Consider the following 17,575-nt stretch of genomic DNA (forward strand, 5'->3'; position numbering starts at 1 on the left):
AGCCCATAACACATGGGATAGGAGTGGTGGAACACTCTGGTGAAAAAAGACCAAAAAAATATCCATTTCTATAAAATCCCATGTTTCTAAAGCAAGGAAAATATATTAGGAGAAATATCGAAGGAAATCCAAATCTCACAACCTCATTGGTTGCTTGAAATTGATGTGGCAGACCCACATGCTGCAAATTATCTTATCCTCTCTGCCACTCATATCCCATAAAGACTATTTTAGTGTCTTGCCAAGTGCCAAAACCACCCTGTATAAATTCAAACTGGTGTTTCCTTTTCAAGTACTTGAGCTCAGTTTCACTCTGCTCACCCCACCACACTATCTACTTCACTCTCTTCTCCACTTGTGAGAAAGTTCAGAAAAAAGAAAACCCAATTCAAAATAGTCAAGAAGCTTTACTTTGCCAGTGTCAATGGCCCTTCAGGCTGCTTCTGTGGTTTCCTCTGCTTTCTCGGTTCCCAAAGAGGTTTTTGCTTTTATCAGTTACTTTGTTCTGAGAAAAGTTTCTTCTTTGTTGTTAACGCCTAAGAAGCTAATGGGGTTGGTTTTCTTGGAATTGTTTTTCTCAGGGAAAGTCTGGTGCATCTTTCAAGGATTCAAGCCTGTTTGGAGTCTCATTCTCAGACAATCTCAAGGCTGAATTCAGCTCTGTTGCATTAAGCTTCAAGGTAGGAAAATATTGCATTATTTTCTCTCTTAATTTCCCTTGTTTATTATTTGTTCTCCATAATAGAAAATGTGTTTCTTCTGGCAAAAAAAAAAATAATAATAAAGAAAAACATCTTGAAGTTCATTAAGCTTCTCATCTGTCATTTGCTATAAATGATGAGTTGAGGCAATTGGTTGTTAATTTCCAAAAAGAAAAACAGTATGTCCAGTTATTTCCAAAAACAAAAGAAGTATGTCTAATTACTTGCTGAACATGGGGTTCTGTTAATTTATATTTGAAAGATTCACTGAATTTTGTGTGGAAAAAAAATGGTTTTAATTACAGAGAGAATTCAAGCCTGTCAGAGCCCAGACAGCGGCCACAGCATCCCCAGCAATCGACAGGGGTGCATCAGAGGGGAAGAAAACTCTCAGAAAGGGCAGTGTGGTGGTCACTGGTGCCTCCTCTGGACTGGGTCTAGCCACAGCCAAGTCTTTGGCTGAATCAGGAAAATGGCATGTTATAATGGCCTGCAGGGATTTCCTCAAGGCTGAAAGAGCTGCCAAGGCAGCTGGCATGCCCAAAGAAAACTACACAATTATGCATCTAGACCTTGCTTCCCTTGACAGTGTGCGCCAATTTGTCGATAACTTCAGGCGATCGGAGAGGCCACTTGATGTGCTTGTGTGCAATGCTGCTGTTTATCAGCCAACTGCTAAGGAACCTTCATTCACTGCCGAAGGCTTTGAACTCAGTGTTGGGACTAACCATCTCGGGCACTTCCTTCTTTCGCGGTTGCTGCTCGAAGATTTGAACAAATCTGACTACCCATCAAGGAGGCTCATCATTGTTGGCTCAATTACAGGTACTTTATTCAAATGAAGAAAAATAGTTCTTGTACAATATGTACTCTGCTTTCTAGAATATGTGCTAAAGTTTGTAGTGTTGCTTGCTTCTGTGAAATGGTACAGGGAACACAAACACATTGGCCGGTAATGTACCTCCAAAGGCCAACCTTGGGGACTTGAGGGGACTTGCAGGGGGCTTAAACGGTCTAAACAGCTCGTCCATGATCGATGGTGGAGACTTTGATGGTGCCAAGGCCTACAAGGACAGCAAAGTCTGCAACATGCTCACAATGCAGGAGTTCCACAGGCGCTACCACGAGGACACCGGAATAACCTTTAATTCCCTTTACCCAGGTTGCATTGCCACAACCGGTCTGTTTAGAGAGCACATTCCCTTGTTCAGACTTCTGTTCCCTCCATTCCAAAAGTACATCACCAAGGGCTACGTCTCAGAAGAAGAAGCCGGAAAGAGACTTGCTCAGGTAAGAACTGGAGGAGCATTAAGAGAGCTTCTATAGTAAAATGGCATGGTGCATATGTTTTTATTTATTTCTCGTGTGCATGAATTCATTTGGTTGCTTCTGATTACTTAGGTTGTGAGCGACCCAAGCTTGACAAAGTCAGGAGTCTACTGGAGCTGGAACAAGGATTCAGCTTCCTTCGAGAACCAACTCTCCCAAGAAGCTAGTGATGCAGAGAAGGCTCGCAAGGTGTGGGAAGTCAGTGAGAAGCTTGTGGGTTTGGCCTAGTTTAGGAGCTTGATGTTTTTGTCAACAAATGTTTGCCTTGGAGGAGGATGATGTCACCAGAGATCAGGCCCATTGTAGAGTGCAGAATTTGAAATCAACTGCTGTAATGTCGTAGGCAGTTTTCTCGTGTGGATGACTAGTGTTAGTTACAAATGTCAATAAAATCACTCTCACCTCTGTTGCAGAGTGCAGATCACCCCATTTCTTACAATTTTTTATTTTTTATTTTTTGGTTTTTTATATTTATCTTATTTACTTCAAATATTTACAACACAAAAGGTATCAGAACTTCGTAAACAAGTAAATGCGATGCATTTACTTCATCTAACTTAATACATGGCAAGTAGTTTAAAGTTCATAAGCAGGAAACCGTGCTTCAGATGGTTCAGTCATGTCCAAAAGGAGATGAGCCATTCCTCCAACACCTTCAAATAGGGAATAAGGCCGATCTCCTCCATGCATCGTCCCCTCTGATATGAGATTTAGCGCTCTATCATGTAGAAAGCAAGCAAATGCTTTGGCTCTGTACAAGTATTCCACCTTACCCGTTAATCGGTAGAGTGAAAGAAACACGTAAGTGTTCCCACTGATGCCATGACAAATGCCAACTCGCTTTAGCAGACCCCGGTTCCACACCACCTTCCCTGCATCTATGGCGGCTTGCAGAAACTCCTCGTCTCCAAAAACCTAATGGAATAAAATGCATAGACTAAAGAGTAAACTACACCGCAAGTATGTTGATAGATTATTATTAATGTTGAAAAAACCATCCAAGGCATACAACCATAAAACAAAAAAGTCTCATGTTTGGACTGCAGACCACATCATCCATAAACAAAACGTATATATCAAATTATTTAGGTACACTACAAGAAAAGACCGTATTTTACTTTAGTTAATATGTAATGACAAGAAACCCACCACTTTCATCTCATTTTGTATTATTTCAGTTTTCAATAACGATGCGAAAATAAAAATAAAAATCTGTCTGAGTAAGTTTCTCAATTGATTTTACTATGCAGTACTCCCAACCACACTGCTTTGAAAACACAAAAGGAGGGGGAAGCCTTTCCAGTCTCACAGAATTAAAGCAATATTTAGTTCTTCGCCTCTATTTACCACACAAAACTACAATATCCAAACTTTAGTCCAACAAGTTATCCTAAGATATCAGCCTGATTATAATTACCTCAGCTGCTCTCACAAGTGTAAGAGCAACTCCAGGAGCACCATGGCACCAGTGCACAAGACGGTCTGATTCACTTCCTTCACTTGAAGGAAAGTTGCCGCTGGGAAAACGATTCTTAATCATGTAACGGAGAGTACCCTTAACATCCTCCACCTCATCAGGTTTGAGTTGCATGCTCATCAAAACATGCATAATCCCTGCCAGTCCATGGGCAGCACCCCAGTATTTCTTCCCATGCCATTCGTACATCAATGAGCTTCGTCCCTTCTTAGCCAATTGTCTACCAGCCTTTATAATTTCATCCACAACTGATCTCTGCACAAATTACTTGGCGAATAAATGGATAAACAATTCAGTGTATTCAGAACCAATCAGAAGAAAGATTTAAGGATAAATTGTCTTACCATGCGAGTAGTAGAAATTGTCCCGTTTCCTATATGCTTGTTTAAGAACGAACAGGCCCATAAGAACCCAGCTCTACCATATAATAACTCATTTGGAAGATCACTAGGCAGCTTGATCTGCTCTTAAGAGCAAAATAGAATGTCAATAGAGGCAAACATACCAAGGTATTTTTAAGAGGAACAGTGTCTTAAGCGCAGGAAACAAGTGATACTGTGAACCACCTCTTTAAATTGTGATAAGTAGCGGTCAAGTAACATTTGATCACCAGCATGCTTTGCCACGACAGCACCAAGGGCACAAACGCCAGCCCGACCACATGTGAATGACACACGCCTGCAAGCCCATGGAGAACATAACAAAGCTACTCAAGTTAAATTACTTATTCCCCAAAAGATAGGACGCCAGAACTGAAACGACATCCAATAATTCTAGAAGCAGGCGACTACTCCCTACTCCTCATGGTCGGTAAGCTATGTTAAACTGCAAATAGAAGTATTACTTTCGATATTATTCATAAACTTCAAAACAGATACCAATCCACCACCAATACTAACAGAATAACCAAAAAACCCTCCGGCTCATCACTTAAGCTATATGATCTGGTACTGCTTTTACGAGGGCAAGGTGACACACAAGTGAGGTTTACGCTAATGAAGCAAGCCCACAAATGAAACACAACCTTAGTTCATCTATATTTTGTAATTCAAACATGGACAAGCTGAATACTGTTTGCCTTTCACAGAATTGCTCAGTTCTCATGGCAGGTTAGGTAATTCATCTTCACACCCACTAAAAGAGCTAAAGTTACCTATTATATGTCACAAACAAGGACGATTCAAACTCAAAGGTGCATGCTTAGAGAGAGAGAGAGTACCCAGATCCTCTGGAAGCAGAATCACAGGCTTTAACTATCTCAGAGCACAATTTAAGATCATTTTCATTCTTGGTGACTTGGTAGGCTTTAAAGGCCAAGAAGGCAGTCCCAAGAACCCCTGTGCACAAAGTATAATCTTCCACACGCTTTCCACTTAATCCCCATGTCTGCCTCACCACCTAAAACCAAAACATAAACCCAAATCACTTACATGGCATTCTCAAAACCCAAATACTAACAACCCACAAACCCAAAACCCAAAATTTACTGAAAAACGAGAAAAAACCAAGTCTTTCTCAAGTTGGTATCTCTAAAATTTCCAATAACCAAGAAACCATAACTAGAATTCACGAGAAAAAAATATATCATATCTGTATGCTGGGGGGGTTCTAAAATCTCAAATAAATGGAAAATTAAGAGAAAAAATTAGGTGAAAAGAATCATCCTTTTGTGAGTGTGCAGGTGAGTACCGTTTCTTTGAGGTCCAAAGCCGAGCTCTTGAGCATGTCTGAGAGTGTTTTGTAAGGAAGGGAGAGGAGCTTTGTGAGTGAGTCTTTGGGCCTTACAGAGGCTGCATCGTCTGCTGCTGCCTCTGCCACAAAGTCTGGCATTTCGTTCGGGAAAAATCGATCCGCCATGTCTCGCTCACGCACAGAATCAAGGACAACTGGTGGCGTTACTTTGCTTCACTGGGTTCACTGCTGCCAGTGTAGGCTGTGCTCGAGCTCTCTCAAACTACTTACACGTGCGCAGGCTGCAGCTTAGTTGGTGTTTGGTTCGCGGGTATTCTTGGATAGTGGTTGAGCTTTGAGATTAAGACGAAAATTATTGGAAGATTAGGAATTACAATGCGAAGGAAGTCATATATATTGATCTAGTGATATTTTTCTTTTCAATTTTATAAGAGATTTTAAATTCAAATCTCGCATGAACTAAAATAAAATCTTCAAAATAATAAAATAATCTCATATGACAACGTATGCCAACTTATCTCACGAACTAGATTACATAGGTTTAATCGCCTTCTTGCAAATGTTATATTTATAATAAAAAAATCAACAGGAGTTTTAATGGGGATTCAAATTTGAGACTTTTCCGATCCTATAAGGTCCAACCCGACACAGTAATTTTTCGTGACGTTTTGTATGGTGTTTACAGGCCGTGTACAATTTTGCAAGGTCTAGCTAGAAGCTATACTTGGTTCGGGCCAATAAAATGAGAAAAACCAGACTTGGGCCGGGCCAGAAAGGCAAGTTCCATCCAAAAGGCAACCCCACACCCAAAACGCACGACATAACCTACCCGCCCGCTCCTTTTCTCTCTAGTCAGTCGTCACTATCCTTGTAAACCCTAAACCCTGACTTTATTGCTCTCATCTCATCTGCAGAAGCCTCCGCTCCGATAGCCCCCAACTCTTTCAGGTCAGTATTGCTCACCTAAAATACTAATTAGAGTTTTTCTTCCCAAGTATGTTTGCATATATTTACAGCTAATTCTACTTGTAATGAAAATCAGATTTTTCAACAAAAAGTCATGGGGAAGAAGAGAAAGCACAGCGAGGCTGAGGCTGCGACTCGAGAAAAGAAGGAGGAGGAGGTCGCTCCAGAGAGGCCTAAGCGAACGCTTTCCGGTTGGAAGGAGAAGAAGGATGACCAAGTGAACCCTGAATCAACGACATTCTTTAGGAACAAAGAGAAGGTCTTGGTTACTTGTTCTCGTCGGATTAGCTACAGGTCAAAATCGAGTTCCATTTTTTCTCTGCTTCTAGCTCGTTGTTCAATTTATTCAAAACTAGAATGATTCGTTCATACTCATCGTGCAACTTGGTGAGAGTCGGGGAGGTCAGAGGGGTAGAGGTGTGTGGAGGTCACAGGTTTGGTTGAGAGAGGAAAGATGAGAGTAAAATACCAAATTTATTGAAAGTGGAACAAAAGTAGAAAGGGGGTAGTGTATAATGGATATGCTATCTTTCTATCCATTATCAAATTTGGTTAAAAATGGTTGGAGTGTACTGGACAGTTCATGAACTTCCAACAGCAAAGAGAGTTTCTACAATAATCTTATAGATTTTCCCTGTGATGAATGATTATGCTAATAATTTTTGCTTATATTTGTATGTGTGTCTGTATCCATATGTGTATATATAGATATGTTTGTATATGCTTATATGAATGATTATATATGTGTAGGTATCGGCATTTGATGTTGAATGTGGTGGATCTGTTGCCTCATTGTAAGAAGGACAGTAAAATTGAGTCTAAGTCAAGTAACGGCGCAACTCTTAACGAGCTGGTCGAGCTAAAGAGTTGCTCTTCCTGTGTGTTTTTTGAGGTCAGTTTTCTTATTGTTTCTTTCTTACCTGGTTTAGTATTTGTTATTTGATATTATTTAATACTATGTGTCCTTTTTTAATTAATAAATTGATAGTGTTAAGATTTTAGTCGGTGACACCATTTACATATGCACTGATAATTTTACCGGTGGTTAAGCAGTTGATAGAACTCTGTGCTTAGGACATTTTGGGTGTTTGAGATAGGGATAATAGCACATTGAGGTTGGGAACTCTGTGCTGATTTGTACTTTTGTTTGGGGACTCTCTGAATTACAGTGCAGGAAGGGGAAAGATCTTTATCTGTGGATGTCAAAATGTCCTAATGGGCCATCTGTGAAATTCTTAGTGAATGCTGGTAATGTTGCTACTTTTTTTTAATTTTGCATTCAGTTGGTTATCAAGAAAGATTGGCTTATTTCATCCGTTGTTAAAAAATTTGGGAAAATTTGTGATCAACGCAAATTGTTTGATGATTTTCAGTGCACACAATGGAGGAATTGAAGCTTACTGGAAATCATCTAAAAGGGTCACGACCTATTCTGACTTTTTCATCCAATTTTGATAAAGATGCCCACTGGAAGCTTTTGAAGGAAATGATCACTCAGGCATGTCTATTTTGCTTCCTCCTTATGTAGCAATAAACATTATCCTGATTATGTCCTGCTAGGTTGCTTGTGATCTGTTTGCCTGGTTAATTTAGATATTGTTTGGAATTTGTCCTACAGTATATCTTATTTTTTCCTATTAAACTTTATACTCAGATATTTGGCATTCCAAAGGAGCACAGGAAATCTAAGCCCTATCATGATCATGTCTTTGTTTTCTCTATCGTTGATGACCACATTTGGTTCCGAAACTATCAGGTACTGATTTTGTAGATTACAGTTTTTGGTTGAAGACAGTTGTGGTCTGACTTACATCTTATTATTGAATATTAGAATTGATTTTGGGTCCTTTATATTTTCTGCCCAAAATATAAACTGTGGCAGCTTTAAACCTTTTCGAGTTTAAATGCCAGTGTTGCCCTTGCGCAGGCAGCGTCGATGCTCATATGTGTTTTATGTATGACCTTTGATTTTTAGAACTTTTAACTTGCAACATAGTAGCATGACCTCTTCTCCGTGTTGGATGTATTATTAAGCAAGCATCCATGTATGAAGGTATCAAGAGTTGGTAGTTTGCTTTAGATTTCAGAGTCATTTGTCAAAATTTGTTTATCTGTCTCTTTGCAAGATCACTGCCTTTTAGTAGCCGCCTCAACATAACAGTTCTGAAATTCTTAGTTACCAATTTGAGTATGAAGAATTGGCAGTAATGCATGCATCACCAATAACCAGTGGGTTACCACAATTTTTGTGGGTAATTTAAAAGTTATCAAACATGTGATTAAGTGGATAGGAGGCATAAGAAGGGGGGATCAAGGAAATAATTTGATATTTTATCTGATAGTTGGGGACATTTTTATGGTTGATTGACCAATGAGCCCTATGAATTTAAAGTGGTACTATTGCCACCCCAAATTCTACCCGCCCATTTCACACCAAATTTTGAAAAATACCATCTTACTTGACCAATCTCCCCATCATTCCCATACTCCTAAATCCTATCTATCCCTAATATTTGTGGTTACTTTAAATGGATATGGCCATGGGTTGAGTAACATGGTATTTTTCTTCTGGTGTCAGTCGCTACCCTCCCTTGGGAGCCCAACTCTGGCCTCCAGTTTGAAGCCAGCCGCTGCTGGCCGCACTCACCCAAGGCGCAGCCTTCATTTCTTTTTTGGATTTTTAAAAGTTGTCCTTAAAGTAATTTTATGCTAGGCTATAGTTGTGATAAATTTTTAAGAAAGGGTGGGAAGTGCATGATAAGGACTGCCGACAGTGTCAGTCTGAATTTCTTGTTAAACACTGATGATGCTTGTGTGTTAGTGGTTTTAACTAATTATACTCTAAGCTGATAAGGACTGCCGACAGTGTCACTCTGAATTTCTGCATGAAATTTTTTGATGGCACCCTAGTTTTCAGGTTGTAGCATATCAAAATTTGGTAGTGCAGATTCTGGAATAGAATAGGCTTATAAAAGAACATATTACTAACCATCCATACTCTACAGTAGCTAACAGAGTGGTAGTGTAGATTCTCAAATAACTGTAGAATTAAGATTTGCCTCATACCATATTATGTAACATTCGCTTAATACCACATTATGTTTGTGTGTGCTCAGGTCACGTATATTTGTTAGTCGTATTATTTAAATAAAAAAATTGCTTACACTACTTCTGCATACTTCTTGACCTTTCCCCCCCTTTAAATTGCAGATTTCGGTTCCACATAACGAATCAGATAAAGTAGCTCGAGGGGGATTAGATAAAATGACCCTTGTTGAGGTTCGTAGTGATACTTTGCTCCGGTTCTTTATATTAGGCTATCTGTGATGACAATTTAACTCAGAGAACTGGTTGTATATAGGTTGGACCACGATTTTGTTTGAATCCTATCAAGATATTTGGCGGCAGCTTTGGAGGACCAACATTATATGAGAATCCATTTTATATATCACCTAATCAGGTGAGATATCTTTATATAATATTTTTTGTTTGCATCTTGAATTCTTTATTTTGTTATGTCTAATTATTTATGTTTGCATGGATGAGTAGCAATTAACAGTTACTTTTTAGGGTTTACGGTTGAGGTTCCTTGGGAACTCTCTCTCTCTCCAAATGCAATGGTTTACTCTTATATTGATGGAATATTTTGTAATGCTATCAGATTCGAGCACTGGAGAAAAAGAAGAAGGCTGGGCATTATGTGAAGAAAGTCAAGGCAAAGACGAGGAGAAAAATGCATGAGCTTGACAACCCACTTGAGGCTGATGAGTTTTCTGAGATGTGGAAGGAATGAAAACTTTCAACTCCTGTTCTTCTCTCTTTGAAAAACAGAATTTTGATTTACAAGTCATGTTGTATCCACACATGGAAATGGCAGATTTTGGTTCTAACTGCCCATGCTCTTTCAAATATTAATTCTGTCCCAGCTGGATTATTAGCTTTTACATACATATGCAAGCTTGGTTTTGTTGCATTTTCTTATCTTTTCACTCTACATGTTTTTTTTTTCTTCACCAAACTTAGGATTGGGGAGGGAGGAAAATTCAGACACATGGGTACTATGGGGTTTTGAAAGAACTCAGAACCATTTGAGAACACACTAAACACTTGGGTCAAGTTAATTATTTATTGGGCTTTGTGCTGTTTTTATTTTATGACGTAAAAGTGCGCGCACAATATTTTCTTTAAGGGATAAATGCAGGTTCAGATGAATCACGAATCACGTTGATGTTTTTTTAATTGACATTATTTTCGTGTTTTCATAATAAAAATCAAATGGATAACATGCCAAAATGTAACACACTCAACTTCTGAAGATCATTCCAATATTTATATCCTTGTTCGTAGATAGAAAAACAAAAACACAAAAAAAACAACCAATAAAAAGGGAAAAAGATCAGAAGCAAGTTATTTTTTCAGCCAGGGTCACGGTGACAAAGCAAAGCACAATCACACTTTTCCTAATGGGAGGCCCACTCAGTCCAGTCTGCTTCACTTCCGACACGTGGAATGCTGTTGACCCTCGTATACTTATCTACATTGAAGGTGGCCCCACACATGACCCCTTCACTGTCTATCCTTGGCATTGGCTTCATCTTGTTCATTGGATGCTCAAAGCTCATCAAACCTCCCTCACTGTGAAACAAGCATCCTGCACAACAATCAATTAATCACAACCCTTGATTTTAATTAAAGCAACTTCTGCAATAATTAAAGCTTAAAACATAATTAATTAAGGTACCTTTTGGGAAGGGAGCAAATGATTTAGCACACCCCTCTTTTATGACCTCTAATTCGTCAGAAATTACAACAGATCCATCAGCTGCAATACCCCAGTAAAGCTGGACTCCACCATCAGAACCCTACAATCACAAGACATTAAATTTATGAATTTCATCCAAATTAAAATGATCCATAAAATTTTGGGTCCAATTTGTTAAACAAATTTGCTTTGCACAAGAAATTAAGAACACATAACATACCAGTGCAGCAAAGACATTTCCACCCTTGCTGTCATAGACAACAAAAGCAAAGCTTCCCTCAAGATCCTTCACAACCTGATCAGCTGGGTAAGGACCACGATCACGAAGGGTTCTATAAGCTTCTATCACAAACATGGCCTCATTGGTACACTTTGTTAGACCATATTGCTTATTTAGCAGACACAGATTGTTCAAGCTCCCCAAGAACAGGCAGTATATATCATCAAACCCACAGAACAACCTGAAAATTGATCAAACCACCCACACAAAACAATAAACATATATTATACAATAGTATGGGAAAGTAAATTTGAAGTTTTATTGTGTGAATATAAGCGATAGTCTAAACTACAAAGGGTTCTTCCACACGCTACTATAGGTTTCAAATTTGCGATCATTAATCTGCAAGTGAAGGATATTTTCACTGAGCTAGACCTGTTAGCATATATTTGAAAATTTTGGATGAAGAATTAGTACCTCTGGTGTTGGGAGTAAGAGGGTTGGTCTGGCTTGACATAAGCAAGCACTGCAGCACGGCCAAAGCCCATGGAGAAGGAGTTGTGAGGATGGTGGGAGAGGAACTCTGTGAGAGTCTCTTCTGGGAGCTTAGGCTTCTTGCTTCCATTGTGAGAAGCAGGACTGTTTAGCTCCTCTGGTGGGTGAGCACAAGCCTTGTGGAAAATAGCCAACATTTTGATATAAAAAAACTATGCAGATCAATCAGCCAACTTCTTTGCTTGAATATATTTTCCTTTTTACTTTATTGCTTTTTTAGGGCAAGGAGATTGTAAATGGGGGGTTTTTATCTATTTATAAGGTCACCTTCTCTGGTAAAAGTAAAGCCACTTGGGAGTATTATATAGCTTTGGTGACGTGGATCTTAGTAGTGTGTCGATGGATAAGATTCTCGTACTTCAAGATATTCCTATCCTTTTGTCTTCTTTCGACTCAAGAATTTCTTGCATAGTGATCCGAAATAAAGATAGAAGCTGTTTTGGTGGCCGACCTTCTTGCTTGCAAATACTGTGGGAGCAGTAGCTGCTTGACTCGACTTGTAGTTGGAGAAATTGAAGTTCTTTTGGAGCATGCTATGGGAAATTTAATAAATTTTGGGATAATTCTGTTCATCTTTTGTTTTCTAATGAGGGATGGAGTTGCGTGAGATATTTGTAATTTGGCACAGGAGGAAAAATAAAAAAAATGAAAAAGTTAATTGGAATGACATCATCACAAGAAAAAGACAAGAGGCTAACTAGGTTAGCTGTCCAATTTCGTTTTTGTTGTGTGGAAAAGGACGAGCTTAGTGCTCTGTCCAACTAGCCTAATCCACATTTGTATTCGCTTTTATAGTTAAAAACTTAAAACAATAATAAAATTATACTTTAATCTAAATGTTTTGTTCCATCAATCTTGAGTTTCAAGGCCTAACATCCCTAGTTTCTTTAAAAGCATGTTTAGAACAAACTCAGATTTACAATAAAGTGCTTGAACAAATTTAGAAGGAAACAATCAAAGCAAGTGTGGAATTAGCTGGCTTTTTTGTTTTTTTAGTAAAAAGTTAACAATGATTATGTTTATGGATAAGTGTCAAGTATTAAGAAAAGTAGTGAGTATACACCTTGAATTAAAGTGACGAGTAACAATATTTTCGATGCTCATAAGTCAATTTTTTTCATATATTTATTGTCTTGATATTTCAGGCAGGAGACTTTGATGTTAATTAAAAAAAGAAATTGAGATATGGTTTGGTATGGTCTGGTGGGCTCTTTTAGGCTTATCCAAAGCAGCTAACAGTGACAGGGATAAGAGTCAGCTAGCTCACATGCTGCAACACCCCAATCTCCTGGGGTCCAATGTAGTTTTTGAGTGCTTTGTGGGTTTTGGAATTTGTTACTTTTTAAGCTTTTGAGATTGGTTCTAGGAGAAGATGCTCAAACCCACACCCCCCAAAAAAAAAAGAGAGAGAGAGAGAGAGCAAACTCCAAATGCTGTTCCATAAACTAAAATCACATTTGGTGCTTGACCCACCTCATGATTCATGATGCCGTGACAGACCGCCCATATTTATTTATTAGGATTAATGACTTAAATGGTCCCTCAACCCCAGTATTATTTTGGTCCACTAACTAAAGTTTTCAATTTAAACGTCTTTAAACTTTTTATTTTGTACCAAGATGGTCCATTCGTCAAAGTCTGTGTATTATTCCGTGAAATCGAGGGACAAAACCGTATTTTTAGGTGAGTATCCTTATCTAAAAGGGTTATTGATCCCAATGGTCCCCCAACTATTGCTCTAGTATCATTTTGGTCCACCAACTAAAATTTTCATTTGAACCGTACTTCAACTCTTTTTTTTTTTATCAAGATGGTCCTATTGTTAAAGTCTATCAATTTTATTGTTAAATTGAGGGGTAAAAATATTTCTATGAATTAAAATAATAATATATAATAAAAAAAATTCTCTAATGTATAAATTAATTAAAATAACATAAATATAAAAATAAAATAACAATTTTTTTAAAAGAGTTAACAATAATTAAAAATTAAAGGAAACTATTATAGGAACTTGTATCTAATTTTAAAATTGAAAAAATTGAATCTCACCACCAACATGGCTTTTTTTTGCTGACATGGACTTAAAAAGTAATAATTTTTTTCTCTATTGTTTAAATTAATTAAAAAATTTAAAATCAGATAAATACAAAAATAAATAACAATAAAATTGACGGACTTTGACGGTAGGACCATCTTGATACAAAAAAAAAAAAAAGAGTTGAAGAATGGTTCAAATGAAAATTTTAGTTGGTGGACCAAAATGATACTAGAGCAATAGTTGAGGGACCGGAGGTATTTTGGTTTTGAATGATAGAGCTTCTCTAAAAGTCGCATATACCCTTCAAAACTCAGTCACGTGGCCATCGCGTGATCAGAAGTAACGGAATCTGTAACGGATGGACTATCTTGGTACAAAATAAAAAGTTTAAGGACGTTTGAATTGAAAATTTTAGTTGATGGACCAAAATGATAATGGGGCAATAGTTTGGTGACCATTTAGGTCATTAACCCTTATTTATTAGGAATAGATATTAAAATGATTTCAATTCTTAACTACTCATTCTTTTATTAATTAAATATTTTCAAAATTAGGAATGAAATTAATTAAAAGAATAGTTGATCTAATTTTAATTCTTTTTATTCATAAGTTCCTCATTAATTCATGATTTCCCTCATTCTTAATAAGTAAATCTGTCATAAATTCTGAGTAATTTTTTTTTGGTTTAAATTATAGAAACATACAAGAGACATTGTCCAATTGAAACTTACCCCAAAAAAAAACATTATCCAATAGAAATTAACACTTGTGGAGCCACCCCTAAACTGATGGGCTATAGCCCCTGGTTTGGTGATTTATATATTGTAAAAGTTGAATCTCAGGCGTCAAGCGTTACCTATTATTCTATAATGACTACGAAAATAAGTGGATTATCAGGCCATGCATGCTCAAAATTACTAAAGAGACTCTATATATGCATTCAAATATGGCTGCATCTACCACATTTAAAAAATATTAATCTGACATGAGCTTACTCAAGTTGGCTAGAATTGGTGTGCTTCCCATCTCTGCATATGAGTTCGAATTTCCCTCTCATAATTTAGTTTATATTAAATTAAAGTAAAATATCGCTTGTATAATATATATATATATACAGTTATTCTCTTATCCGGATGTTCGCACGTTATTATCGTGCGGATCCTATTGTAAACATGCAGGAAAACAGAGAGGGGTAGTACAAAATACACGGCGTCCGCACGATAATAACGTCCGGATGTCCGCATAAGAGAATTTCTGTATATATATATATATATATATATATATATATATATATATATTAATAACATGCTTGACTTACATAAGAACTTGTACCCAAGTTGGATCGGATAATTAACTTAATTACTGGATTAGTTTAGTAATAGAGTATATGGACAAGGTAAGAGGTTGTGCTTGGTACAAAACAATCACCTATCGAACTTGTGTCGCTTAACAAACCATGTGTTCGACGAATTGCCTCAACAAAGGCTTGAAGGCACTGGGTTGGTTCTGCGCAATGCGTCTTTCTTTTAAAAACATCCTGGCCAAAATGACGTTGTTTTGGACTAGGGTTTAAAATATAAAAAAAAGCAATTCGTGGGCTTTAACAAGCTCTAATGGGCGGATTTCTTTTTAAGTTAATTGTTTGGCTTAAATTTATCGCAAGTGAAGATAGTTTCCAATCTGGGAATTCTTCCTCAAGACGGCAATTCAACTACTTTTCTTAAACGCAGACACAATTTTTCTTTTCTTTCCTCAGCAAATTATTTTTATAATGAAAGTAGATGACTTAATTAACACATCCTTTTCTTTTAATAATAGAAAGAAAGAAAATATAACTTTATACAGAGGAGGAAGAAAAAGCACACGTGCTTTCCCTCTTGCTTAAAAAAAAAAAAAAGCTTTTAGTCTTTCAAAATTGCACCTCCACTAAAAAATTCATGAATCCGCTAGTATGCACTCCTCCGAGTAGAATTTTTCCTTTATGTTGTTATAGCATATGAGTCAAGATAATTTTTTTGTGGAAAGCTAATAACAATTCGGTTTGCAAGCAGCTTGTAGCTCAAATTATGAAGAGTATTTACCCCCATTTGGATTTGGGTCTTCAAGTGAGGGATCAACAACTTTCTATGTTTGATAAGGTTTAACACAATATACAATCACATAAGATTTGAGAATTGAATTTGAGTCAAAGGCCACAAAGATGCCCCAAGTTTGGCCTTCTTCTTAGTTGAGGCCAGGGCCACAGGCTGACAGCTACACGAAAACCACCATACTAAATTTAGGCCCAAGGTAATGGTTCTCTCAGTTGGCACTTTGCATGCCAATCACCTAATAGGGAGTATGGGCTCATATTTGAAATTGAAAGCTTCAAATATCGGCATGTTTGGATCCATCGTTATAAATGTTTGCATCAGGCAGGTTCTTTGTCGCAAAGAGGATCTTCAGCAGCCTAGCTCAATTCACTTCTAAGTCATGATTTACTCAATTTGACTCAAATTCACCCAAAAGCACCACTCCTACAATATATTTACTATCTATAAAAAGCTCATATAAATAAACCAACATGTCTACACAGTAACGGTTTGACGTGGTATATCAGATACACCAAATAATTTCTCATTTCGTATTCTTGAATTATAGTCATTGAGACTCATTGATACATTAGTTTTTATTTTATTTTTTAATAGAAAAATTCCTCAAGCTCAAGTTATCCAAATTTAATAGATCATCTTTGTAAATTTTTTCATAAAAAAACATCTGTTGCAATTGCTTATCTATATACACTCAATGCCCTATTAATTTTGGACAAAAGTTGCAACCACCTCCACCTCTTTGGCTCTTAGAAACAAATAGATCAACACATCAACCTAGCAGACTAGACTGTTATGTTGGCTTCTGCTCAACTGTAAGCTATAGCTCATGCTTCATAATCTGTCATCATCATAACCTGCCTTGCTTTGCTTTGCTTCTGCAACTCTTCTGCTTATATATATATATATATATTTGCTGTGTTTGCCAATATCAATATTCAATACCATGTTGATCGGTTTTGAACAGTTCAACTTGATTACGAAATTAGCTACAATACAAGAAACTAATTAAGACATGGAAAACAACAAAGCTAGTCGATCGAGGAAGATGTCAATTGGAATTTCGCCTTTCATTCCTGTCCGCTGCTTGGTTCACTGAATGTTTAGGTGAGCAATTATTGTATGTGTTTGGAAAAGCATCTAAATGTCACCTTCAATATTCTCCTCAATATAGGGAAAAGTACTTGAATACTAGTCCTGTGTTGGAAAAATATTTCTCTATATATCCGTTGTCACTGCAGTTTTCTTTTTATTTCTCTCTTCATTATTCAACATACGTAAAGAAAGAGATGGGAGAAGAAAGCAGTGACACCGGAATATGAAAATTTCTCTCTTAGTCATGGAATAAGAGTTAAAAACTAACACCAAACTACGAGATCTGATACAAACAATTGAAATTATACATACCTAAGTTCCTAACCTAATTGAGATCGAGGCCAGAATTTTCATTTACTCTTCAAAATTTGCTCTCGTTTGATTAATGTAGACTCTAAACACGTGTAATTACTCGTAAATCATATCATTTAGGTGTGAAACAAAGAAATATCTTCTTTAGCCTCATGGGCAAAAGACACAGAAATATATAGCTGTGACTTCTCCAAATAAAGACAGCCATGCAAAAAAGCATAGCCGAAATATTTGAACGAACGATATCAACTTGCCTTGGTCACACACGACAATAATATTATTATTAATGACCACTATGAATTTCGTACAACAAGGTAAAAGGCGGCCGTACCTTCTTC

The 17,575-nt window shown here is 37.2% G+C and overlaps 4 protein-coding genes across 4 annotated transcripts; 2 read left to right on the forward strand and 2 right to left on the reverse strand.

Annotated features, from left to right (window-relative positions):
- Positions 1-247: 247 nt before the first annotated feature.
- Positions 248-2,454, forward strand: PORB (protochlorophyllide oxidoreductase B). The gene is made up of 5 exons (XM_021977826.2): positions 248-478; positions 582-680; positions 1,007-1,526; positions 1,633-1,991; positions 2,103-2,454. Exons 1-5 carry the CDS (start codon positions 425-427, stop codon positions 2,256-2,258), a joined length of 1,188 nt encoding a protein of 395 aa, XP_021833518.1. The 5' UTR covers positions 248-424; the 3' UTR covers positions 2,259-2,454.
- On the reverse strand, positions 2,288-5,706 carry LOC110773317 (lanC-like protein GCR2). The gene is made up of 6 exons (XM_021977825.2): positions 5,197-5,706; positions 4,727-4,905; positions 4,074-4,185; positions 3,852-3,968; positions 3,448-3,762; positions 2,288-2,945 (listed from the first exon to the last, which is right to left on the reverse strand). Exons 1-6 carry the CDS (start codon positions 5,362-5,364, stop codon positions 2,607-2,609), a joined length of 1,230 nt encoding a protein of 409 aa, XP_021833517.2. The 5' UTR covers positions 5,365-5,706; the 3' UTR covers positions 2,288-2,606.
- Positions 5,707-5,987: 281 nt separating this feature from the next.
- LOC110773314 (ribosome biogenesis protein BRX1 homolog 2) lies at positions 5,988-10,138 on the forward strand. The gene is made up of 9 exons (XM_021977822.2): positions 5,988-6,147; positions 6,242-6,459; positions 6,916-7,057; positions 7,335-7,413; positions 7,539-7,663; positions 7,820-7,921; positions 9,376-9,444; positions 9,527-9,625; positions 9,827-10,138. The coding sequence occupies exons 2-9, from the start codon at positions 6,260-6,262 to the stop codon at positions 9,956-9,958; spliced, it is 948 nt and encodes a 315-aa protein (XP_021833514.2). The 5' UTR covers positions 5,988-6,147; positions 6,242-6,259; the 3' UTR covers positions 9,959-10,138.
- Positions 10,139-10,473: 335 nt separating this feature from the next.
- LOC110773315 (stem-specific protein TSJT1) lies at positions 10,474-11,951 on the reverse strand. The gene is made up of 4 exons (XM_021977823.2): positions 11,625-11,951; positions 11,148-11,388; positions 10,907-11,027; positions 10,474-10,816 (listed from the first exon to the last, which is right to left on the reverse strand). Exons 1-4 carry the CDS (start codon positions 11,837-11,839, stop codon positions 10,626-10,628), a joined length of 768 nt encoding a protein of 255 aa, XP_021833515.1. The 5' UTR covers positions 11,840-11,951; the 3' UTR covers positions 10,474-10,625.
- Positions 11,952-17,575: the final 5,624 nt, after the last annotated feature.

Source organism: Prunus avium, chromosome 4 (genome assembly GCF_965620075.1).
Source record: "Prunus avium chromosome 4, drPruAviu1.hap1.1, whole genome shotgun sequence".
Classification (NCBI taxonomy): domain Eukaryota; kingdom Viridiplantae; phylum Streptophyta; class Magnoliopsida; order Rosales; family Rosaceae; genus Prunus; species Prunus avium.